Raw genomic sequence first — 25826 nt, forward strand, 5'->3', positions numbered from 1 at the left:
CCGCCTCCCTAACCTGTTCTTCCTCTCACCCATCCCCTCCTCCCACCTCAAGCCACACCCCCATTTCCTACCTACCAACCTCATCCTGCCTCCTTGACCTGTCCGTCCTCCCTGGACTGTCCTATCCCCTCCCTACCTCCCCACGTACACTCACCTTTACTGGCTCCATCCTTGCCTCTTGAACTTGACTGTCTCCTCTCCACCTATCTACTCCTCTATCCATCTTCAATTCACCTCCCCCTCCCTATTTATTTCAGAATCCCCTTCCCCTCCCCCATTTCTGATGAAGGGTCTAGGCCCGAAACGTCAGCTTTTGTGCTCCTAAGATGCTGCTTGGCCTGCAGTGTTCATCCGGCTCCACACCTTGTTATCTCAGATTCTCCATCATCTGCAGTTCCTACTATCTCTGAGACATCATCTTTTACTTTTTTTTTATTTTTACTGTCTTCATTTCCAGTTTCCTGAACTAGAAATACACTCAGATTTGAAGGTTAATAAGTAATATAAAAAGTGCAGAATGTTCCATGTTTCATCAACAAGAGTGTAGGAAAGTCCAAGAGCAGCCTACTCCATTCAAGCTCTGCCCAAAGACAGATCATCATAGAATGCCTAGAGTATGGATGCACTCCGAGGAGCATTCTAGTCAAATCAACCAGCCCCACCCGGTCCCTAAAACCCTGCATTCTGCACGGCTAACCCACTCAGCCTGCACATCCTTGGGCACTGCAGGGCACTTTGGCATGGCAAATCTACCTAACCTGCATATTTGGGTGGAAACCCACACAGACACGGGGAGAATGTGCAAACTCCACATTGACAGGTGCCCGAGGGTGGAATTGAACCCGAGTTCCCGGCACTGTGAGGCAGCAGTGCTCATGACTGAGCCACAGTGCTGTCCTCAAGGTCCTTAGATTATTGTCTGCTGATGCTTCATACTGAGCCATTTTACTTGGCAGCTTTATTTCAGCATTGCTTTCCACGGTCAGGGGCAGGGCAAGGATGCAGGTCCCAAGTCTAACAGTGAGAATGGGAATAGGATCTGCACTGCTGGCATTATTCTGAACCACATGCTGCATAACTGAGCTAACTGGAAGAACCCTATATAAAGCCGATATGGTGAGCTCAGCATGCGGTGAAGACTATGCGCTGTAGCGGACGCCACAGTATGGGAAATATATTGAGGTTTTAAAGAGGGCATAACACAGATTCAGCAAGATGCTGCTGAGCTTATGGAAATATAAATTGGCTTGTCTGTAATCTTTTAGTTGGTCGAATGACAGCATCCAGCAAACATGAGTAAAAAGCCACTCCAGATTCTGCAGCTGATACAAAAAGACATACACACTTTGCATGAAATTTTGCCAATGTTTTCTGTCAAAACCTTATTAAGAAGTGTTTGACAAAGAAATAGCTTGCATGCATTTTTTCCTCAAGTTCATCTGAACACAGCAGCATTGAATGGAAATTTCAATAAATTTGAGTTTTGACAGCTGCAAATATGGCTCCTAAGGGAGTCAGGGGAAGCTCTAAGTATTGATTCAGTCAAAAGCAAATGAGAATTATATCAGAAAATAAGATTTTGGGATACACTACATAAGTAACTTCAGCAAGGATGTGTAAGCACAGTGTGATTAGGAGAAACTGGTATGTTTTGACACAAAGTTGCATCAGCACTAAGGTAATTCTAACCTCCTATCTCGTCAATTTGATAAATATGAACTGCAATGATTAATCAACAATCCTATTTGCACTGGACAGCACAGTGGTGACAGTCAGACCCTGCCCTGTTCTCATCCAGCAATTTCTATGCTCCTAAAATGTGTACAACATAAAATTATAATTTGTAATGATTCTCTTCGTAAAACGCCAGAATATGGTGTCTATTTCTGTGCAACACAGTTCAAGGAAGAATTTGAGAGATTTAGAGGAAACATTTTGCAAGATTGATTCATGGAAAAAGGAGCTTTGATTATGCTAAAACGTATCGGAGAAGCTGAGAGCTATAACCCTTGGAGTAGAGAAGGCTGACAGGAGATTTGATCAAGGTGTTTTAAATCATAAGGAGTCTGAACAGGTAGAGGGAATACATTCTCATTGGCACAAGTGTCAAGAATTAGCAGACACTGGCTTAAGGAGAATGGCAAAAGAATCAATGATAGTGTGTAAGAAGTATTAGAATACACTGAGGGTAAGGTGGAAGCGGAGTCAATTGTGCCTTTCGAAAGGGAATTGGAGGAGTCCAACTATCAGCATGGCTGTTGCAGAGCTAGCACAGTCAACAGGGCAAATGGCCTCCTTTGATGTTGCATCCATTTTATGCTCCTATGAATTCAATGATAAACATCTCTGAAATGTTAAACCACAGGATCGATGAACAAGACAGAACCACCGAGAGAATGCAAATAATGCTGAGGTAATGGAACACCAAAGTTGCTTATGCGTTCTATATTTTACCTTAATAGTCAATTAAATTCAAGGAGAATCATTAAAATGGAGTACACATTTTCCTAATCATGCCATCAATTATGATCTGGTTCCCATTTAACACTGTCATGAACCCATCTCAAAAAAAAGCTGGAGCATGGGCTTGACAACTGCTCATTGAGATTGAATGGCCAGACCTTTTTGGTATGGAAAAGAGAAAATTGACTCATGGACAGGAAACAGCAAGTGGGGATAAGGGGTTCTTTGTCAGGTTGGAAAACTGACCTGTGGGGTTTCACGGAGATCAGTGTTAGGCCAGCAACTGTTTACAATATATGTTAATCATTTGCAGGAAGGAAGCGAAGTGTAGCCAATTTTGCAGATGACACTAAAATAGGTGGAGAGACAGGAGGGATATAAACAATTTATAGAGAGCTATTGATAAGTTAGGTAATTGGGCCAAAAGTTGGCAAATAGAGTATTTGGGAAAATGAGAAGTTGTTCATTTTGGAAAGTAGAACAGAAGAACAGTACGTGAAGCAAATGGAGGAAAACAGCAGAAAGCCACAACACAAAGGGACTTGGGGATGCTTGTGCACAAAAAAGAGAAAGCTAGCACACAGGTGCAGCAGGAAGACCTATAGAATATTGGCCCTTATTTCAAGGGGCTTGAAGTATAAAAGAGTGGGGACATTTTCATCAGCAACCGTACAAGGTGCTAGTGAGACCACATTGGGAGTACTGCGAGCAGTTTTGGCCCCCTTATTTAGATTTTATTGTCGTCTGTACTCATGTACAGTGAAAAGTGTACAAAGTCGCTGTTCTCTGGTGCCACCTTAGTATACAAAGGACAGGATGAAAAACAAAAGTAGAAATGAAAGAAAAGGAAACAACCAGATCACTCCCCCACCTCCGCCCTGAGTCCTCGCTTCCAGAAAAACAAAGCCACAAAGTCCATCCCTCTATCTGCAAACTTGGTGCCCCAAGTTCCCGCACTCCATCACATCAGAATGCCACCGCTTCCACCGTCAACATATTTTTTGGGAGGCATTCAAAGATAGGTGACTTGGATGATCCCCGGTACAGTGCAAAGGGTTAAACAGGTTGGGACTCTACCCACTGGAGTTTAGAAGAACGAAAAGCATTCTCATTAAAACATAAAGGATTCTTAAGGGACTTGACAGGGTAATTGCTGAGAGGAAGTTTCCCTTCATGGGAGGGACTCGCACCAGAGGCCAGAGTCTCAGAATAAAGGGGTGCTAATTTAAGACTGAGATGAGGAGCAATTTCTTCTCAGAAAACTGAATGTGTTTGGAACTCCTTGCCATAGAGATCCGTGGTGAGAGAGACTTTGTGTAGATTTAAGGCTGAGATAGATGGATTCCATATCAATCGGGGAACCAACGTTTATGGGAAAGGGTGGGAAAATGGAGGTGAGGAATGTCAGATCAGCCATGATCCTATTGAATGCAAAGCAGGCTCAAGGGGCTGAATATCCTACTCTTTTTCTTATTTCTTGTGGTCTAAAGAAGGGGCTATTGCTACAAACGGCTTTGGCATTAACAGTTAATGGTGAAGTTTATTCAATGTAATAAATGAAAGCATTCAGCATCATATAACATAAATGATTGGAAGATGAAGATTTGAAATATGAATTTAATAAACTTTGAATATAGAGTAAGACTTCAAAATTGCCAGCTCTGTGGTAATAAACAGTGTACTTTAGACAGGCAATAGCAAGTGACATGGAGAAGAGAAGATGGCACTATTTACATCATTGTGTGATAACAGAATTGTGTGAATTTTCTCCGATCAGGTTATCCCACTGTCACAACTACATTCTTTACAAGATTCATAAACCCCAAATTACAATCCTATCGTCTCTAAGAAACACATTTTCAAGGTTCAAATCTGCACATCTGTCAATGTGGCTTAAAGCCAAATGCACACTACACGTATATATTCATCATCATCAGCCTGTGTTTAAATTGATTGATTCCCCTGCAAGTCACACATCATTGCTGGTAAATCCAATGCACAATCTGCAAACTCTGCCTTTGTAGGACAAGTGGTGCTCGAGGAGTTGGGTAGTTAAGTTGTTGGTTTGGGTGTATATCAAGTACTTGGACAACCATGGTTCAAGAAGAGGAACATCAACACCTTTTCAAGAGTTAGGCTGGACAATAAATGATGACTTTACTAATCAAGATCCCCCAAACATGTTTTAAAGAATCAGTAACTAAACAGTTATCTGTTTCTAGCATACACAAGATGTTTCCCAAATGAGCTGTAAAAGTGGGCTTTAAATGGAGTGATAACTGGAAGTCCTTTGCTTCTGGTTAGTACCAGTCAATCTTACCTAGCTTTTATGAGCTTTTCTAATCAATGAGGAGACATACGATGGGGGCCCATCTGAGGTACCAGTTATCAAATCAATGTCTCAGAGATAACTCTGTTAGACACGAACAATGTGCAAACATTTAGGACAGTAAAGAATAATTTTCTCATTACCCAGTGCGCACTCGATCAACTACTGCTGCAACTACTGACAATCAATTTGAAAATTTAAAATAAATGCTTTCACTTACTTGGCCAGAGGCACTGTACTAACGTGATACGAAACTGAGATTTACATGAAGGGGCCATCCTGAATAACTCCCTGGGCCACAATTTGGCTCTCGTTTGTTTCTCAATCCAGTGAATGAGTCACATGGCATCAAACATATTGTGTCCATTGGTTAGATAGTCACACTATTAGCAGCAGAGGGGTGACTACAGCACCTATGTGTGCGTGCTTGTGTGTATATACACGAATATGACTGTGGGCATTAGTATGTGTGTTAATTCGTGATGCTATTAACGCTCATACCTCACTTCCCAGTGCTAGAAGGGATGGTGGCCTCATCGTAGCCGTAGATAGTTGGTTTGACCACTGGCCACTGATTTCAATAGAATACGGATTGACTGGGTTCTTAATGGTTGGTGATCTGCCCCCTTACATAACTGCCCAGACTCTAGGTGAATGGCCAGTGTGTCAACCTTTCACAACCACGATGTCAACGTGTTAGCCCACAAATAACCTGAGATGATAGGTTTACACAGTGACCTGTGACACCAGGGTCTGCAACCTGCGGTTCCAAAGCTGCATGCAATTCCATATTATCTCATAAGTGGCTCCTGACCTTGAGCGCGGAACACACCTAAGGAAATTGAGCGGCTGGTTTCACTTTAACAACATTTTACAAAAGAAGACTGTTAACTAGGTGATATCTTAAAATCTTTAAAATATAGTGGAAATGTGTCTCATTTTCTCATTAAGTATTGGCACTCAGGTAGCAGCTTTGCGGCTCTTCAGATATTATGTATTTGACTAAATTCATTTTAAAAAGTCTCTTCTTGATATTGATGTTGCTGCAGTCCTTCAGGTGAAAGATCACACCCTGAAATTGTGGGGTGAAAGGTCAATGATGAACTTCACGTTCTGGTAGCCTCATCCTAAACACACTGTCCAAGTTAACAAAGTGTGGAGCTGGATGAACACAGCAGGCCAAGCAGCATCTTAGGAGCACAAAAGCTGACGTTTCGGGCCCAGACCCTTCATCAGAGAGGGGGATGGAAAGAGGAAACTGGAATAAATAGAGAGAGAGGGGGAGGCGGACAGAAGATGGATAGAGGAGAAGATAGGTGGAGAGGGGATAGCTCAGTCCGGGGAGGACGTACAGGTCAAGGGGGCGGGATGAGGTTGGTAGGTGGGAAATGGAGGTGCGGCTTGAGGTGGGAGGAGGGGATAGGTGAGAGGAAGAACAGGTTAGGGAGATGGGGACGGGCTGGGCTTGTTTTGGGATGCAGTGGGGGAAGGGGAGATTTTGAAGCTTGTGATATCCACATTGATACCATCTGCAGTTCCCAATATCTCTGATCACGCTGTCCATGTTAGTTTGCTTTCTTCATTTGTATGCCTGTCTCTCATTGTTTTAATGTCGAGCATCATGCATTCCCTCCTTTCTTATTTCACCAGTAAAAATAACTCATGCGAAACGCAGCTTTAAATCTCATTCAAGATGCGTTAAGTCTAAGCGTTTACATTCACTCCCTGCCATTTATTCCAATGCAATATTTATTTTGAAGGAATACTATAGCTGTAATTGCTGAAGAGGTTTCTCTTGCTATGCACACTGATGATTTAGACATGAGCAAGCAATATTCGGTCTTCTAAGCCTGCACAACTAAAATTAACAATACAATATGAAAGATGATTATATTTTGAACAATATTTTCTTTCCATTTGCTCGTGTTATCTAATTGGCAAAGCCATCAGTTAATGTCCATCCTTTTCACACGTGAGAAGAACTGCATTCCCTGCAGTGAAGGTATTCTAACACTGCTGCTTGTGTACGAGTCCAAGCTTTTAATCTAGAGATGGTGAAGGAACTGGGGTTTTTAAACAGACAAAGTGGTATATTTTCAAGTAAGAATGGAGTGAGATCTGAAGGGAACTTGGAGGTGGTGGCTCTGTTGTATCCATTGTTCTTGCCTTCACAGATGGTGCAGGTTGAATTATACTGTCAATGGAGTCTTGGCTTGATGGTGCAGGGGAACTTTTCTATATGTTACACATTACTGCCAGAGCAACTGCTTGTATAAAACTGGTGATTGGAGGGTCAATCAAAAGGGTTGCCTCCTTTTAGATTGTGTTGAGTTTTTTCAGTTTTTTTTGTGCTACACACTCAACTTTGAAAGTGGAAAGCATGCCAGCCCACTCCTAACTTGTGCTTTAAAAGGTTTACCCCAGCTACATTTGGGGGTGACATAGTAGTGGAGTGGTTAGCACTGCTGCCTCATAGCGTCAGGGACCCGTGTTTGATTCCAGCCTCGGGTGACTGTGTGGAGTTTGCAAGTTCTTCCGGCACCTGTATGGGTTTCCTCCGGGTGCTCCAGTTTCCTTCCACAGTTCAAAGGTGTATAGCTTAGGTGTGTTAGCCATGGGGAATGCAGGGCTACAGGGATAGGGTAGCAGGGGTGGGATGTTCTTCAGTGGGTCAGTGTGGACTCAAACAGACAAATGGCCTGCTTCCCTACTGTAGGGTTTCTATGATTCTACAAGAGTCAGGAATTTAATTGTTCACTCCAGAAAACCCAACTTCTGGTAAGATTTTGCAGCCTCACTCTGCGGCTGTTCCAGTTAAGTTTGTGCTCAATAATGATTCCCTGAATGATAGTGAAGAAGGATCTAGCAATGATAAGGGTCTTGAATGTCAAAGTGAGCTGGTTAGACCTACTTCTGTTCTTCTACTGACTGTGGGTGCATTCTCTAAATCTGAAGTCCTTTGCCACAAGGTTAATATTAATCTGGTATATTTTATCAACTCTTCCATCTGCTCTGCACAGATGTCATTGAAACCAAAGTGAAAGTTGAATAGTAATCCAGGTGAACAATGCAATACAGTTCAAGATAATCGGAGTCAGAGCTAATTAAATAATTCAAGACAGTCTCAGCAGAGAGTTAATTGACTAACATCAGCACTCAACCTCAGTTCAGCACCAAAACAAAAACTTCAAAACCAATTTCCTTACCAGGATGCCACTTGCTTACATGTATGTGTGCACTTCCTGACAACTCTTCCTGTTGCCATACCTAATATGGCAACTCCCTAGGTAACCTTGTCACACTGTAACTCAGCCAACCTATTATCATGATTTTACGGTGTCACCCGTGGCAAGAGGATGCAGTTAGGTTGTGATAAGCTTAGAGAGGCAATTCCATTCCGCGGGTGGATGCAGGAATCTACAATGCAACTATATACATTTGATGTTATAACATTGTGAGACTTATGTCCATTGCATCCTGATCTACTGTGGCGTTCAACTCATTTTATCTATGGTCTGTCTCATCTCCATCATGTGTTCTAATATTAGGAAAGAATATGTGTTTAACATTTTATGATTCTCATATTGCAGAGGATGTGAAATATTACTGACGAGTCCGCAATGACCTGGTGAATTAACTTTGTGAAAAAATATTCAGTGCCGCAGAAATTCTCAGTTGTCTCATTGTTTCCCGCGAAGTATCCTCTCTGGCATAATGCACACTCTGCCTGGCATGGCTTCCTCTTTTAATCACTGGGAAGAGATCGCGCAGTGGTATTATCGCTAACCTTTTAAACCAGACCCAAGTAATGTTCTGAGGGCAAAAAAAGAAATTGCTGGAAAAGCACAGCAGGTCTGGTAGCATCTGTGAAGAGAAATCAGATTTAATGTTTCAGGTCCTGCAACCCTTCCTCAGAACTGTTCTGAGGAAGGGCCACAGGACCAGAAATATTAACTCTGATTTCTCTTCAAAGATGCTATCAGACCTGCTGTGCTTTTCCAGAAATTTCTGTTTTTGTTTCTGATTTACACCATCCATGTTTTTTTTTTGGTTTTTATTTAGTAATGTGCTGGAGGCCCGGGTTCAATTCCTGGAGGTGGAATTTGAATTCGATAAAATTCTTGAATTAAGAATCTTATGATGATCATAAAATCAAATGTCAATTGTCAGGAGAAGAATCATCTGGTTCACTAATGTCCTTCAGGGAAGGAAACTGCCACCCTTACCCAACCTGGTCTATATGTGACTCCAGACCCAAAGGCTCTTAATTGCCCTCTAAGAAATTAGACATTCTGTGAACGAGAGAAAAAAAATTCTAGCTTCCTCCTTCCCTCTGTCTCCCAGGACAGACTGACAAATAGTTTCAGAGACAAACAAAGAAGCAAGGGGAAATGGATGCAAACAAGCAAGAGACATCGAGTCAGAGCAAAAGGAACCACTGATTTAAAGACTGCTTGGAAAAGAGACAAGCTACAAGAGACACAAGTTTTATTTCGTCTCCAAATAATGTCACAAACCTGAATCAGGAGAACATTTTTGTTGTCCTTTTGATTTATGAGGCTTATTCATTAAGCAATGTAGTTTCCAATACTGTCTCATGTCAAAAGCATATACAGTGAACCTGAATTTCTTTAATAGAATGGATGTTCATAACATGAATGAAGAAAGAGCTTCTTTTCCTGCTTAGTGCAACTTACATCATCCCAGTTTCTTCCCCACTGTGGCTGGACCTCAGTTCAGAGCAAAGGGGAATGAGTTTTACCGTACAACAACAAAAAATGCCCTTTTAAAAGCGAGTGAGGGGAATCAACACTAATTACGAGGAAAAAGGGTCAGAAGAATTAATGTGTTTGACTCTTAACAGTTCTCAAGGCAATTAGGTCCCAGAAATAAATGCTGTCTTAGCCAGTAATGTCTACATCCCAAGAATGATTTTAGAAAACAAAATCGAGAGGAACAGCAGATAATAATGAACTTAATTTTTTTTTAATATGAACTATCTCCCACCGATACAAACAGTTGCACTGCAGCTGTGCTATTTATAAAACAATCTTGTGAAATCTGCTGACCGAGCAACTTCGCCAAACGTACAACCTCCTGGGGTTTGGAGTGGGGCTCAGAGTCAAAAGCCAAGAAACTCTGTGAATGACAAAAGTATATTCTAAAATGTGTGCTTTTGAAAAGTAGCAACGCTGTATCTAATGCCCATCTCTCACTGTTCCAAGTGTATGAGGATTCAACTGTCCAACTGTGAATTCACCAGGTGAAAGGTTCCCCTTCACTGAAGAAACAGGTTAGGTTTTAACAGCAATACAGCTGCTTCACCACTCCTTTATCTGAAAGCAGATGAAAAGTGACCTGACTTATTATGGGATAGACAGTGACACTAGTGGTATCACTGCTCTTCCACCACAACAGCTGGTGGAATTAAAATTCATACTATGGAATGGAATTCAAATAGAATATAAACTCTGGAATAGAATTCCATCATTAATCTTCGCCATGACAACTACTATTAATTTCAGGAAAAATCCATTTAGTTCACAAATGGCCTTGAGAAAGAAATTTGCCCTCCTTACCTCATCAGACCTAGATGTGACTCCAGATCCACAGCAATACAGTTGACTCTTTAATGTCCTATCAACTGGCCCTTCATTCAAGGAGATTTAGGGATGAGTCAAGGCTACATGTCATTAAGAAGCAAAATTAACCTGCCGAACGTGAACACACAATCTCGATATGAGGATTTTTAAAAAAAATTTGTTCATGGGATGTGGGTATTACTGGCTCAGCATTTATTCCCCATCTCTCATTGACCAGAAAAATGTTAAGAGTATTATGCTAGATTCTTCCTGGTTCAGCTCATACCCTAGAATGCAAAACAGATGAAAATTATTGTGTATAAAACTGAGAATACTGTAAAGTGGGAGCACCGAGTTTGTCGAACTTCACTGATGTTTGGAGGCCCATGTTCAGTGATTGCACCTTGCTTTTAAGGGAAAAAGGCTCATTGTCAGGAAATCCGATATGTTACAACGAAAAAAAGCAGCTATTTACATGAACAGCCAATAGATTTCACAATGTTTCAGTTGCTGATTATCCTAACATTTTGCCTGAGAACAAACTTGCCTCCATATCCGGTCTTGTGATCAGTTATCCAAATACAACTAGGCTCCATTTGGAGCACTATTAGCTTCAGCACCCTGGGTTAAGAAACAGCAAGTTTCTCCTTAGACTTGAGGATAAACGCAGGAAGGAAGCAGAGTTAATGTTTCGAGTCTAATGGCTCTTCATCAGACTTGGCGAAGTCCTGATGGAGAGCGACCAGCCTCAAAACATTAACTCTGCTTTCCCTCCACAGATGCTGCCAGGCCTGCCGAGTTTCTCCAGCAATTTCTGTTTTCATTTCAGATCTCCAACATCCGCAGTTCTTTATTTTACATTCATGAAGGTAAGCGTGTCAGATGAGGACCAGTATCAGCTTTGATCCCATCACTCTCACCCCAATGACCCTCTGCCCTGCAGCAGACTGGCCAGCTGCACTTCCATTACCCGATAGTTCTCTCAATCCTCAACATATAACGGGGCAAAACAGATGCGAGTTCGCATAACAGCCTATGTGGGATTTTCCAGCCCAGTGGAAGAGCAGTTACTAGGCTTGAACAAGACCCATAGAACCTCTGAATTGGGTGTTGTGAAGGTGCAACACCAGCTAGGATAACTGGAACCAGATATAATTCCTACCTACTACTTAAGTGGATTGCCCTTCCCAAAGGCAAAGTCCCCCAAACATTTACCTAAGATGGAACTGGGCTCAATGTTTTGAATCAGGCAGATATGAAAAAGCTCACAGCACAACTAATGCCAGAGTGATGAATGGAACAGGTGACATTAACTGCACTGCATCAGTGGGATCTGTTAGTCTGCCTTAAAATAGAAGATAGCTACAGTTGCCACTCTGAATATCAGTTCAACCTGAAACACCTAATTAGTATGCCTCTACCTCCTCCAACAGCAAGCAGCACTGTAACATATCAGAGACGGCAAGAGCTGACCTCTGGCTTCAATGCCTGAACTCTTAAGATGGCATTGATTACAAGCAGGGATGCAAGGTTGGCTTTGTAGCAGTTGATTCACCAACGCTGGAAGGAAAATCAAGTACCCACTAGCCTGATGGGGAGACCACAAAATGACTGGAGCATTTCTACTAGTGAAAAGAAAGGGACTTCATTTACATAGCAGTTTTCACTTTCGATATTTCATAACACTTAGCAGTCGACACATTTTGGTGTTGAAGTATAATCACTTAAATATGTAAACAACTTTCACACAACAAAGCAACAAATACATGAAGGATAGCTTAATTGGTTTTGGCAATATTAGTTAAGAGATGAATTTGTGTCAGAACTGGAAGAACTCCTCTATGTTCTAATGATGCCAGGGGATCCTACCTGGTGATGACATGGGTTAACATCTTAACGAAAAGATAATACTATTCTCCCAGTGCTGAATTCCAATGTCAGTCAAGACTACATGCTCAAGTTCTTGGAGTGGCTTTGAACTCACAACATCCCAACTGGGCACTGCTAAAGGGCTAACAACTAAGCCAGGGGCAACACGTTGTAATTGTTTAATCTTTGTTTTTATTTTTAAATATTGAGACACAAAATGAAATTTGAATTTCCAATAAGCTGAAGTGCACCCAAAGCTACTTCAACAACTAATCCCTCATGTCCAATTCCACATCATCTATCCCAGTTGACAGAGATACTTCATTCTCCCCACTGCCAATTCCCAGAGACAAAAGTTGTTATTTCACATAAATTGCCTACATATGCGCAGATTGGCACACAGATGGCACACAGTATGTGCACATTTGAAAGGGATCCGGCTAAGAATCCGATTACAGAAGCTTTGTGAAATCAGGCTGAAACCTTGGATGGATTTCCCAGGTGAACAACTGGATTTATTTTAAGAATCAATGAAAATCAATAAGTTGCTGAATTTCTGAGGTGACAGACCACCATATGGAAATATTTAAATAAATTCTTCCATCAGTTAGGAAAGAAAGCACCTCGCATCCAGCAAAAATACCATCGTTCCACAAATCATGATGCCTGAAGACAAAGAACAAAAATTCACTGGATAAGGTTTGCTTAATTGCTATGGAGATTTCCATAGCAACAGGATAGTGAGTGATCTGTGCAATGGATTAGATGCTGTAAATTTAACATTAGTTGGGGACTGAACATGTAAACACACCAAGTACATTCAGGTATCAGAATGACTAATGCACACTGTACACACATAATCCAGAGACCTTAGGGAAAGTCCCTGTGTTAGTTACAATTGCAAAACAATAACTATGGTAGGGATAAGAAGTTAATGGAATAGTGGAAGAAGTTAAAGGAGTAATGTACAGATAGGGCCGAGATAGTGGGGTGGCCCAGGGATCAGAGTTTGCAATTTGCATTAGTAATTTGGATTCCACAACACAATAAAATTGGTGAAATCTCTAGATGACACCATACTAGGAATGGACTGGAAGCCGAATCAGGCAGCTGATGAACTTGAGCAAGCAAAGCAAAACCGGGTTGAACGGCAGATGGAGTTTACTGCTGACTAATATGACGTGATGTTACAGGCAATGAAGAGTAGGCAATGTGGCTCCTTTATAAATGGTGCTACGTCATGAGGGATGGCAAGGGAATACACCAGGCCTCTGTAGCACCAGCATCAAACCCATTCCTCAGGCTAAGACGCATCTAGGTGCCAACTCACACAATTAAGAAATGGATCAGCCACTCGAGACAGAGTTCAACTTAACTAGGCCAAGCCCAAGGCTCATTTCTGAAACCACAGAGTTGAATAAAAAGTGACACCAGATCTGATGACAAGTGGAACGGCAAACCTGCAGATACGGACAAATTTGACAGTCGCATGGCAATTACACCTTTGGACAATGTTCAGAGTGAGTCGTAATCAGGTTTGGGGAAAATTCGATTAAGAATTTTCAGATTGCTGAACTGAAGCACACACACTGGAAATGTACTTGCTGCAAAACAAATGCAGAACCTGATGAAGTTGCATCAGATTTGGTTCAGATTCAATAAAGCCATTAAGCACTGACAAATGTGCGTTTTCACTGTGCAGATGTCTAAGTTTCGAACCTGTTAAAAATTAATAAGTAGTTTAATGATTAAGGATAGTGTATCAATGACGCAAAATTTTTACCATCACGTCAAATGTTATCAAGCATCTGAACAAAGGAATGGATTACACAGCCTTGGGAAAGCAAAGCATTCGAAACTAACACGGACAACTATGTTCATGCATCAGGGCTCCAACCTTTGTCCGTTTGGAACAGTTGCCAAAAAGAAAAGATTTATGCAACCACTCAGTATATCTTTGCAAACAGTCCAAGGAGATGCACTAATTACCTAGAAGATGCTGATGCTTTTTAGGGCTGGCATGGTGACACAGTGGTTAGCATTGCTGCCTCACAGTGCCAGTGGCCAAGGTTCAATTCTGGCCTCGGGCAACTGTGTGGAGTTTGCACGTTCGCTATGTGCCCACATGGGGTTCCTCTGGGAGTTTCGGTTTCCTCCCGCAGTCCAAAGATGTGTGGGTTAGATGGGTGGGCTGTGTTAAATTATCTATAGCTCCCAGGAATGTGCAGCCCAAGTGGGTTAGCCATAGGAAATGCAGGGTTACATGGATCCGGCGGCGTACTGAATGCAGGTGGGATGCTCTTCGGAGGGTCGATGGACTTGATGGGCTGAATGGCCTCTTTCCTCACTGTGGGGATTCTATGATAGACGTTATCTAATGGTGGGGTATGTGAAGAAGTATGAGCTTAGCTTGGGCAAACTTGGACTTTCGATGCATAGGTCGCAAGCTACGCGCGTTCTCCATTGTAGCTTCAAAAATTGGGAAGGTTCAGCATTTCTAATGGTTTTGCGCTGCATTGCTTGAGACACCAGCAAAAGGTGAGCCCAATCAGTTGGGTGGAGATAGTGATAGCAGAAGGTTTTACCTTGATTGTCAGTCTGGTGTTTGAATGGAGGGAAATGAAGCCTGAAGCAGCAGAGATGCTGCTGTTGTTAGGTATCTCCAGGCAGTCAAGGCTCAGGGGAAGCCCTGAAGCTGGCTCTGCATCCAAGGAACATATCTCCATATGGCTAAAGTGCTGTTGTTGACTATCTGCACCCTGGGGTTTATCAGAGAGTTTTTAAACTTCATTCACGGGCTGAGGACATCACTGGCTAGGCCAGCATTTATTGCCCATCTCTAATTGCCCAGAGGGCAGTTAAGTATCAACCACATTGCAATGGGTCTGGAGTCACATGTAGGCCAGACCAGGTAAGGATGGCAGTTTCCTTCCCTAAAGGACATTGTGGGACAGATGAATTTTTCCTGCCAAAAGTAGACTGATGGTCATCATTAGACTCCAGATTTATTTTTATTGAAATCAAATTCTACCATCTGCTGTGGCAGGATTCGAACCCAGGTCCCCAGAACATTCCTGGGTCTCTAGATTAACAGTCCAGCAATAATACACTAGGTCATTGCCTTCTCAGAAGGAGTGGAGGAAAGGAGGCCCACAGGTTAGGGGCAACTGAGGAGGATTGGAGGTCAGAGAAATTCAGGGGCAGTGGCAGTTTGGTGAAGCTAACTGTCTTGTACAGTGCTATTATTAAACACCTACAGTCTCAAAAATCTTGGAGAGCCTGGTCTCACAAGAAGAGATTGGATTACTCGGATATCAGCATCTTTGAGACAATAGAAGTTAGATTGGATTTTGAAGAAAATCCAAGGCTAGACCATCAACGGTGAAGATTTGATATTCCTCATAAAGCTGATAAATGTTGATGAGAATTGGTGATCCACAGTGTCACTTACTCCAGGTGGGTTACTGAGAAATCTGTGGCATCTGTCTTGCCCACACTGCCACATGGCATGCATTGAAGCATGGATAACGTTTGTCTGTTAACCTATATTTACCTCATGTTAATTCTGGATGTTAGAACATAAATTATATAGTAGATTTTTTATTTTTCTAATATGCAGAGTGAAGTTTATTCTGTTGTTCAAAACCACGGAATCATAAGGCTTTATTTTCTTTGTAAGTATCCAGTTAGCCATATGAATTTGGCACTTTTCACTAGGATCAAAACAAAAGTGATGGAAGGTGATGTAGTGAAAATGCACTGGATTCGCAATCCAGTGTCACAGTTTAATGCTCTGTGGAGAGGGGTTCAAATCTCACCATGTCATCAGGTGTGATTCAGTTAAGTGAATTTATTAACTAAAATCTGGAGTTGAAGGCTAGTTTTGGTAATGGTGATTGATCAGTTTCACAATCATTGTAAAACCGCACCTGGTTCACTAATGCCCTTTAGAAGGGAAATCAGCCAAGGTCTATATGTGATTCCCAGACCTGCGGCAACGTGGTTCACTCTTAATTATGCTCTGAAACAGCCCAGCAAGCCACACACTTCAAAGGCAATGAGGGATGGGCAACAAATGCTGGACTTTTTGATGATGTTTACATCCCACAAAATTTTTTTTTGCTTTACAAACAGGAATCGAGGGTGAGACTTATTTTTGATCAGCTCATGTGTAACAGAGCTTGGTATAAGTTGGGTGGAAGGTGAAGAATGGACAGGGTCAGCCCTGGCAGCATGGGGTACTCAGTTTTGCAGGTAGTAAAAGGCATGTAGGCAAAGTATAAGGGTGACTTTGAAGTGGAAGCAATTAACCAGGGTAATGCATATGGTAAAACAGTTCTAGTCTCGTATGATTTCCCCTTCAGTTCTGAAAGTGTGATATTGGACTTGGACCACTGTTTTATCTCTCCACAGATGCTGCCAGACCTGCAGAGTTTCTCCAACATTCTCTGCATTTTTTTTCAGATTTCCAGCATACACTGTATTTTGCTGTTATTACAGAATAAAACGTCTGTGTTCGCAACTTCCTCAGCACAGCAGAAACAATTTAATGCCCGAATCATTAAGTGGTTATCTCAAGCTCAAGCTCAGTGTAGTGTTAAGGATATTAACTACATCTGGTCGTTCTGTTGTTACACTCACTGACACCCCATCCAGAAAGCCTGAAGTCATTGCTTTCACAGCCCCAGCACAATCTCCGCTCCATCGCCATCAAATCCATCTTTGGCAACTATCTTAGGCCAAGACAAATTGCTCATAACCTTGGGTTTCATATTTGATTCTGATATGAACTTCTAATCCCATATCCAGACCATTCCCCTGATCGTCTATTCACACTTCCTAATCATCAACTGACTTCCTAGGTGGACAGGAGAGTATAGGTGGGGAGGTAGGGAGGGGATAGGTCAGTCCGGGGAGGGCGGACAGGTCAAGGAGGCGGGATGAGGTTAGTAGGTGGGAAATGGAGGTGTGGATTGAAGTAGGAGGAGGGCATAGGTGAGAGGAAGAACAGGTTAGGGAGGCGGGGCCAATTACAAGAGAGTTGCAGTGGGAGAGAGATTCACCGAGGTTAGTCCGGAGGGAGGAGGGTAACTTCTTCAGGTTAGACATCCCTGGAAGAGGCTTCGCAGTCTATCCCCTCCCTACCTCCCCACCTATACTCTACTCTCCACTTATCTTCTCCTCTATCCATCTTCGGTCCGCCTCCCCCTCTCCCTATTTATTTCAGAACCCTCTCTCCATCCCCCTCTCTGATGAAGGGTCTAGGCCCAAAACTTCAGCTTTTGTGCTCCTAAGATGCTGCTTGGCCTGCTGTGTTCATCCAGCTCCACACTTAGTTATCTTGGATTCTCCAGCATCTGCAGTTCCCAATATATTCCTGACTGGTTTCCCCCTTTCTACCCTTGGTAAACTTAACAGTCAGCAGAGTTCTCTTAGTGTCTCGGCAAACATACGGTCTTTAATTAACACCACTCATAAATCAAATATCATTCTAAAATAAAGGCCAAGTCCACACAATTCAGTTGTGAATATGGTCTTCATACACAGAAGATTCTGACAGAGCTTCATACAGAGATGATGTTTTCCTTTGTGGGACAACCTAAAACCAGGAGTGTAGTTTTAGAGTAAGAGGTCTCCCAGTTAAGACTTGAGTTGAGGAGAAATGTCTTCTCTCAGAAGTTGTGGGTTTCTTTTCCACAATCGTGGAGACTCGGTCATTGATTTTAATCAAGGCTGAGTTGGAGAGATTTTTGATTAGTAAGAGGGTCAGAGGGTCAAGGTTTATAGCAGCGGCAGGGAGAAAAGTGGGATGGAGGCCACAATCAGACCAACAATGGTGCCAGAATAGGCCTAGGGCTGAATGGCCTACTTCTTCAATTTCATATGTTCCTATAATGCCCCAAGAGTTATAAATTGATCAGGATGCACTTTGTGATGTGCTGAAAATGTGAAAGGAGATACATTAACACAGTCCTCCCGACAGCTCTACTCACAGGAGTCCAGGATAGTGAATGGCCTTGTTTAGCCCAGAAGTGTTGGAATTGTAACACAGTAAGTAACATGGACCAGAGGATTTGTGATAGACACCTGGAGGTGATGACTATGACATACCTGATGTTGGGCTGGAGGACCACCCCAGGGCGTTAAACGGATAAACAATCTAACAGCAGAATCAAACATCATACGACAAAAAGAGATAACAGCAGAAGTAGGTCAGTCAGCAAATCTATTGTGCTCTGCCATTCAATGAGATCATGGTTGATCTGATAATCCTCAACTCCACTTTCTCGCCTTTGATCCTTTATTCCCTTACTGATTAAAAATCCGTCTGTACCAGCACTGAATACAAATAATGAACCAGCATCCACAGCCCTCTGTGGTACAAAAATTACATAGATTCACGACTCACTGAAAGACAAATTTCTCCTAATCTCTGTATTAAATGTGTCAACCTTTATTCTGAGTATTTTTTCCCCACTGATCCAAGATTCTCCCATAAGGGGAAACAACTTTTCTACATCTACCTTCTCAAATCCACTAATAATCTTATATGTTTCACTAGGGTCATCTCTCGTTCTTCCAATGAATGCAAATCCAATCTACACAATGGCTCATCAGACAGACCCTCTGTATCTAGTGAACCTTCTCTGGATTGCTTCCAATGCCAGTACATCTTTCCTTGAATAAAGGCCCAAACTGCTCACGGTATTCCAGTGCCTTGTGCAACTTTATCAAGACCTCCCTATTTTTACATGCCATTTCCCTGGACGGAATTGATCTCATTGTTGTACATGTGAAAACTAACACTTGTGTTTCTTAATCGTGTCCCTGCGATGGAGGCACAAATTGATTTTAATGTAACGTAACATCTCAAAATCATTTGAAGGATTGTTATGAGACAAACAATGATCCTGAACCACCGGTCATGTTAGGCAAGACAACCAAGAACTTGTTCAAAGAGATAGGCTTTTAAAGTAGAAAGAGGCCTTCAGATGAAAAAGGTTCAGGGAGAGAATTCAAGAACTTATGCCTCAAGCGACTGATGGTACAGCCACCAGAAGTGGAATGGTTAGAATGGCTGCCTCACTGCACCAGGAACCCAGGTTGAATTCCAGCCTTGGGTGATTGTATGTGTGGAGTATCCACATGCTCCATCTGTCTGCTTGGGTTTCCTCCAGTAATCCATAAATGTGCAGTTTAGGTGGATTGGCCATGCTAAATCGTCTGTAGTGTCCAGGGATGTGCAGGTGAGGTAGGGTAGCCACGGGAAATGCAGGTTTACAGGGATACGATAAGCATTGGGTCTGGGCGGGAAGCTCTTTAGGAGGGTCAGTGCAGGCTTGGTGGGCCAAATGGCCTCTTTCCATACTACAGGAATTTTATAGAACATAGAACATAGAACAGTACAGCACAGAACAGGCCCTTCAGCCCACAATGTTGTGCCGACCATTGATCCTCATGTATGCACCCTCAAATTTCTGTGACCATATACATGTCCAGCAGTCTCTTAAATGACCCCAATGACCTTGCTTCCACAACTGCTGCTGGCAACGCATTCCATGCTCTCACAACTCTCTGTGTAAAGAACCTGCCTCTGACATCCCCTCTATACTTTCCTCCAACCAGCTTGAAACTATGACCCCTCGTGCTAGCCATTTCTGCCCTGGGAAATAGTCTCTGGCTATCAACTCTATCTATGCCTCTCATTATCTTGTATACCTCAATTAGGTCCCCTCTCCTCCTCCTTTTCTCCAATGAAAAGAGACCGAGCTCAGTCAACCTCTCTTCATAAGATAAGCCCTCCAGTCCAGGCAGCATCCTGGTAAACCTCCTCTGAACCCTCTCCAAAGCATCCACATCTTTCCTATAATTGGGCGCCCAGAACTGGACGCAGTATTCCAAGTGCGGTCTAACCAAAGTTTTATAGAGCTGCAACAAGATCTCACGACTCTTAAACTCAATCCCCCTGTTAATGAAAGCCAAAACACCATATGCTTTCTTAACAACCCTGTCCACTTGGGTGGCCATTTTAAGGGATCTATGTATCTGCACACCAAGATCCCTCTGTTGCTCCACGCTGCCAAGAATCCTATCCTTAATCCTGTACTCAGCTTTCAAATTCGACCTTCCAAAATGCATCACCTCGCATTTATCCAGGTTGAACTCCATCTGCCACCTCTCAGCCCATCTCTGCATCCTGTCAATGTCCCGCTGCAGCCTACAACAGCCCTCTGCACTGTCAACGACACCTCCGACCTTTGTGTCGTCTGCAAACTTGCTGACCCATCCTTCAATTCCCTCGTCCAAGTCATTAATAAAAATTACAAACAGTAGAGGCCCAAGGACAGAGCCCTGTGGAACTCCACTCACCACTGACTTCCAGGCAGAATATTTTCCTTCTACTACCACTCGCTGTCTTCTGTTGGCCAGCCAATTCTGTATCCAAGCAGCTAAGTTCCCCTGTATCCCATTCCTTCTGACCTTCTGAATGAGCCTACCATGGGGAACCTTATCAAATGCCTTACTGAAGTCCATATACACCACATCCACAGCTTGACCCTCATCAACTTTTCTAGTCACATCCTCAAAAAACTCGATAAGGTTTGTAAGGCATGACCTACCCCTCACAAAGCCGTGTTGACTGTATTTGATCAAGCCATGCTCTTCCAGATGGTCATAAATCTTATCCCTCAGAATCCTTTCTAACACCTTGCAGACGACAGACGTGAGACTTACCGGTCTATAATTGCCGGGGATTTCCCTATTTCCTTTCTTGAAGAGAGGAATTACATTTGCCTCTCTCCAGTCCTCAGGTACGACTCCAGTGGAGAGCGAGGATGCAAAGATCTTCGCAAGTGGCGAAGCAATTGCATTTCTCGCTTCCCATGATTCTATGCACGACGGGCATCAGGGATAGTCAGCAATACAGAATTGGAGAAGTGTAGATGTCTCACTCACAGAAATGGGAAGCTGAGGAAGGTTACAGACATAGGAGATAACAAGGTGTACAGCTGGATGAACACAGCAGGCCAAGCAGCATCAGAGGAGCAGGGAGGCTGACGTTACGGGCCTAGTCCCTTCTTCAGAAAATGAAGATTTTATGAAGGGTCTAGGCCCGAAAAGCAGCCTTCCTGCTCGGCCTGCTGTGTTCATCCAGCTCTACACCTTGTTATCTCAGATTCTCCAGCATCTGCAGTTCCTGCTATCTCTACAGACATAGGAGCAAGAATGTGTAAAAGATTTAAAATGAAGAATAAGAATTTTGAAAACAAGGAGTTGCTTAACAAGGTCCCAACTGAGAGGGGCATGTACACAAGTGAGCGGGCTCTTGGTGCGAGTTAATTCATGGGCGATAGAGTTCAGATGGTTTATGAAGCACGGAGTGTGGGAAGCTGCCCAGGAAGGCAATAGATTATTCAAGTCTAGAACTAACATGGAGGAATTTGGCCCCAGTTTAGCTGACACATGGTTAAGTCAGATGATATTGTGGAGGTGGGCTTAGCGATGCTGTAGCTGTGGGGGCTGGAGGGGTTGGTGGTCAGAAGTTTACTTTGGAATCAAATAGGACACCAAGGTTATGAACAGTCTCTTCAGCCAGTTGTCAGGAAGAGGATTGGGGTTGGCAGCAAAGGAGTAGAGTTTGTGGTGAGGAGTGAAAACAATGGCTTTAGTCCTTCCGATATTTAATTTGAAGCCATTTCTGCTCTTATAGTACAAGAAATGGGTTGAACAGTTTGATAATCTCCAGATAGTAATGAGTGTTTGAAGTTTGGAGGATTCTGCTGTGGGGCGGTATGTAGATTAGGTTTAGGAGGATGTCAAAGATAGAGCCTTCGAGATCAGCAGCCTACAGTAATGAGGAGAAAAGCCATCACAACTGATTCTCAGTTTATGATTTGATAGATAAGAATGGAACTAGGAAAGAGTCATCGGAAGATGATGGTCCAATAAATCATGTCAAAGGCTGAAGAAAGGTCAAGAAGAGGAAAGATAGATTACTTTTGATGTAGTCACATAGATGTGATTCAAGACTTGCATTAGGGACTCTCCCCATGGCAGGGGAGGGAATCAAACATGGAGTTCCAGAAAAAAACGGGGCATGAGTTTGATAGGTGACAACACTTTTAAAGAATTTTGAAGAGGGAAGTTTTGACAGTTCACTGCCAAGTGTGGCTGGACCACGAAGTTCTGTCAGGTCCTTCTCTTATCTGCCAAAGCTCTTCGCTATTCTAAATTATCTCAGCATTCAAAGATAAAACCAAATAGCTTCTCTTTTTCTCAACTGAAAACAGTCTTCTTAACCCTCCTGGAGATGGAGCTTTAGTTTGAAAGGGCATTGGGGGTCAATGTCTGACATTTTTGTTTCATTTTAAAGAGGGGTGGTGACACCAGATTTGAAGGAGACGGGGATATACCTGGGGAGAGGGAGCTATTAATAATCTTTACAAACATGGGAGCCAAGAAGCAAGGTCCAGTAGTCTGTAATTTGGTGGGAATGAGGTACAGAGCAGCAGGTAGGATTCATGAATAACAGGAGCTTGAGGGTGTCATGAAAGAGGAGAGAAATCAGAGGGTGATTCAAGTCCAGAGACATGGACAGGGAGAGCCTTAGTGGAGGTTGACCTGTTTGGTTCAATCAAGGGAGGAACACAGCATGGACAGTTCTTGGATTGTGCCAATCTCAGCGACAAAGAAATCCAGGAATTCCGTGCACTTACTATTGATAGTGAGAATAGGAGAGCCAGGAGAAGGCTTACGAAGACTTCAGCAGATTAAAAAAATCTTTTGTTTCATCTTTGATTTCCAGGATAATCCTAGAATAATGAATAGCTTTGGCAGAAAAGAGCAGGATCATAGAATCATAGAATCCCTACAGTGTGGAAGATGACCATTTGGCCCATCGATTCCAAGTAGACTCTCCAAAGAGCACCCTATCCCTGTAATCTTGTGTCTCCCATGGTTAAACCATCTAGCCTGCACATCCCTGGACACGATGGGCAACTTATCATGGCCAATCCACCTAACCTGCACCTCTTTGGATCTGACAGCACTTTATGGGGTATAGCCAGATCTGGCAGTGACTGGTTGAAACTAGTTGTATGCCTTATCTTCAAGTCTGTGCCTCTTGGATGTAACAAAATGGAGGTCAGGGCCATCTACAGTGGACAGCCAGGATAGGAAAGAGAGTGACAGTAATGATTTTAATGGAAACTAGTATACATCAAAAGCAACAAGCAGATGAGTAAAGGCCACAGTGAACAAAGACTGTTCAAAACCAGCTTCAGGGCTGATAGCTTGCTTCAGTTGATGGCACTAACACAAAAACCAAAGACCCATTGAGGATTTCCAGTCTTAAATAGGAGCCTGACAAGCTAACATCCAAAGAAGAAAAAACTCCAAAACGGCAACACCTCACTCATCCTTGGAACTTCCAAGAACAGAGAGGAGACAAATTAAACTGAAATGGTGAGGCAGTGGGTTACGTAGAGGATTAAAACATTCATGTCCCTTCAAGGCAGGTTACAAACCGTGCCAGCGTGCTGCAAGGGTCTGAGTGAAATGTGCTGGGCTCAAGTAAAACCAACTTAAGGACTAAATAAAAACCAAAAGAACAGCGGATGCTATAACAAAAACAGAAGTTACTGGGAAAGCTCAGCAGGTCAGGCAGCATCTGTGAAGAAAAAAAATGAGAATTAACGTTTTGGGTCAGGTAACCCTCAGAACTGGGTTCTGAGGACAGGTCACCAGAACCAAAATATCAACTATGACCTTTTGTCTTCATTGATGCTGCTGGACCTGCTGAGTTTTTCCAGCTAACTTCTGTTCTTGTTACCAATTTAAGGACTTGAACACAGGTGACTTAACATTCACTTTTCAATGAAGTCTTTTCAAAGTCAGAGAAACAATTGGTGCAGTGAGGTGTGCTCTGTAAAGTCAGGATGTCAGCACGCCATCAGGTTAATATACGAGAGTGCTGCTTGGTTTACACTCCAACCGATGATCAACGAAAGGGCCGGTATGAACTTTTAAAAAAAAGGCTTAATTCTTCAGCTCATCATTTTGGCTTGTGCTGAGGAAATAAAGGCCATCGTGTTTGTCAATGCTCGCAGAATTTTTTCCCTTCCTTGGAATGAGAAAAATACAGTCAAGTTGAATAATTACAGGTCCAGCATTAACACCAATCAGCATACTAATCAAGACTGACCTCCTGTCTTCCCCAACTAAGCAACCAGATTGGTGCTATGGACACTTGAGAGGTTAATGGCACAATTAAAATATCATTTTAAAACCTCCTAAAAAGGCTGTGGGGTGGGGGGGGAATGGGATGGGGAGAATGAACAGCACTAAAGAGATACATCTGCAAAAAAAATGCCTTTGGTACTTACATCGCCCATTCCAGCTTCTCATTTTTGATTGAATTGTACAATGCCTGCAACGTAAAGAGAAGCTAAAAGTCATTCAATTCTGTTTGTTGTTTGAGCAGTTATCAATTATTTTACTGTGTTGCACACACACTCAAATTTAATTATGGCAACAACTTGTTTAAACAGTTCCCGTTAATATGCTCAGCAGGAAATGTCCTTCTAAGGTTCTCATATGATGAATTTGTCGTAGAAGTAAGTGATCATGTGTAGCTGTCCACTTTTATTGAAACACGAACTAAGGATTCTCTCCATCCAGTTCTAATATCTCTCAAAGAACCAAAATGTCCTTAAAAACATTACAACTAGGTACACTGCCACAAAACACCACAAATGAAAGCACATTTTACAGAAAGAAATGTTCATTTGAAATTTCAATTACAGCTAACAAAGGCATGAAACAGCTGGAAAAGCATGTTCTGAGAAATGGATTCAACTTCCTGTCAATTAAACCATTATTCTCAGAGATAAGGTGTATTGTATTTGACTGAAAGGCTTTAGGGCTTCCGAAAAGATTTCAGGAAGTTGATACAAAAGGTTCTTACTAAAATGGGCTGGCTCGTTTCGCTAATCTCAACGTAATCCGTTATCAATTAACTCTTGAACTGCCTAAAGCATGACATGTTACTCTGGGCATCTGCACAGAAATTAACCTTACAAAGTGAGAAAAAATTCTAGATACAACTTTGAGATGGAATTGCATTCCAGCAAAAATCAGGATGCAAAAGGAGGGAAGCAGACAAGCTGGTTTTTGACTTTAGAGATAATTTGTAAGCAAAAGATTTACTCTGAAAAATTTGGTTCTTATTCTGTAACCCTAAATAAACTGCCATAATTCAACATACTTTGTCACCATCCCTTCAAATTCTGGTGTCTTACTCAGACAGCTATCTCTCAGAACTAATATGATTTGGATAAATGTTAACCAGAATGCCAAACCACCAAGAAGGTGAAATATCAGGAGATTAATTTTTTGCAGATTTATTTCCTGGTTAAAGTGAGTTCAAACATTCCTAGACAGAAACTCAGTAAAGAGGACTGGAACAGGAACATAGTTGAAAACAAGAAAAGAAAAATCCTATTTGCTTATCAACTGTCCATTTCCTTTTCTCAATATTCACTTATCCAGCTGTACCGATAACATTCATGTCTCTGAGGCTT

At 42.4% G+C, this 25826-nt stretch overlaps 1 protein-coding gene across 8 annotated transcripts in view; it reads right to left on the reverse strand.

Moving 5' to 3' along the window:
• Positions 1-25826, reverse strand: part of psd3l (pleckstrin and Sec7 domain containing 3, like) — a 398930-nt gene that overhangs the window by 46535 nt on the left and 326569 nt on the right. For 5 of the 8 annotated variants that reach the window (XM_059653078.1, XM_059653144.1, XM_059653123.1 and 2 more), the window contains one exon: positions 24630-24691. In XM_059653078.1, the coding sequence (XP_059509061.1) occupies positions 24630-24691 (62 nt within the window). Of the gene's footprint in view, positions 1-24629; positions 24692-25047; positions 25078-25826 lie in introns of those variants that run through there. The other 3 variants (XM_048528073.2, XM_059653226.1, XM_059653263.1) reach the window with 2 other exon arrangements.

Source organism: Stegostoma tigrinum, chromosome 1 (assembly GCF_030684315.1).
Source record: "Stegostoma tigrinum isolate sSteTig4 chromosome 1, sSteTig4.hap1, whole genome shotgun sequence".
Classification (NCBI taxonomy): Eukaryota; Metazoa; Chordata; class Chondrichthyes; order Orectolobiformes; family Stegostomatidae; genus Stegostoma; species Stegostoma tigrinum.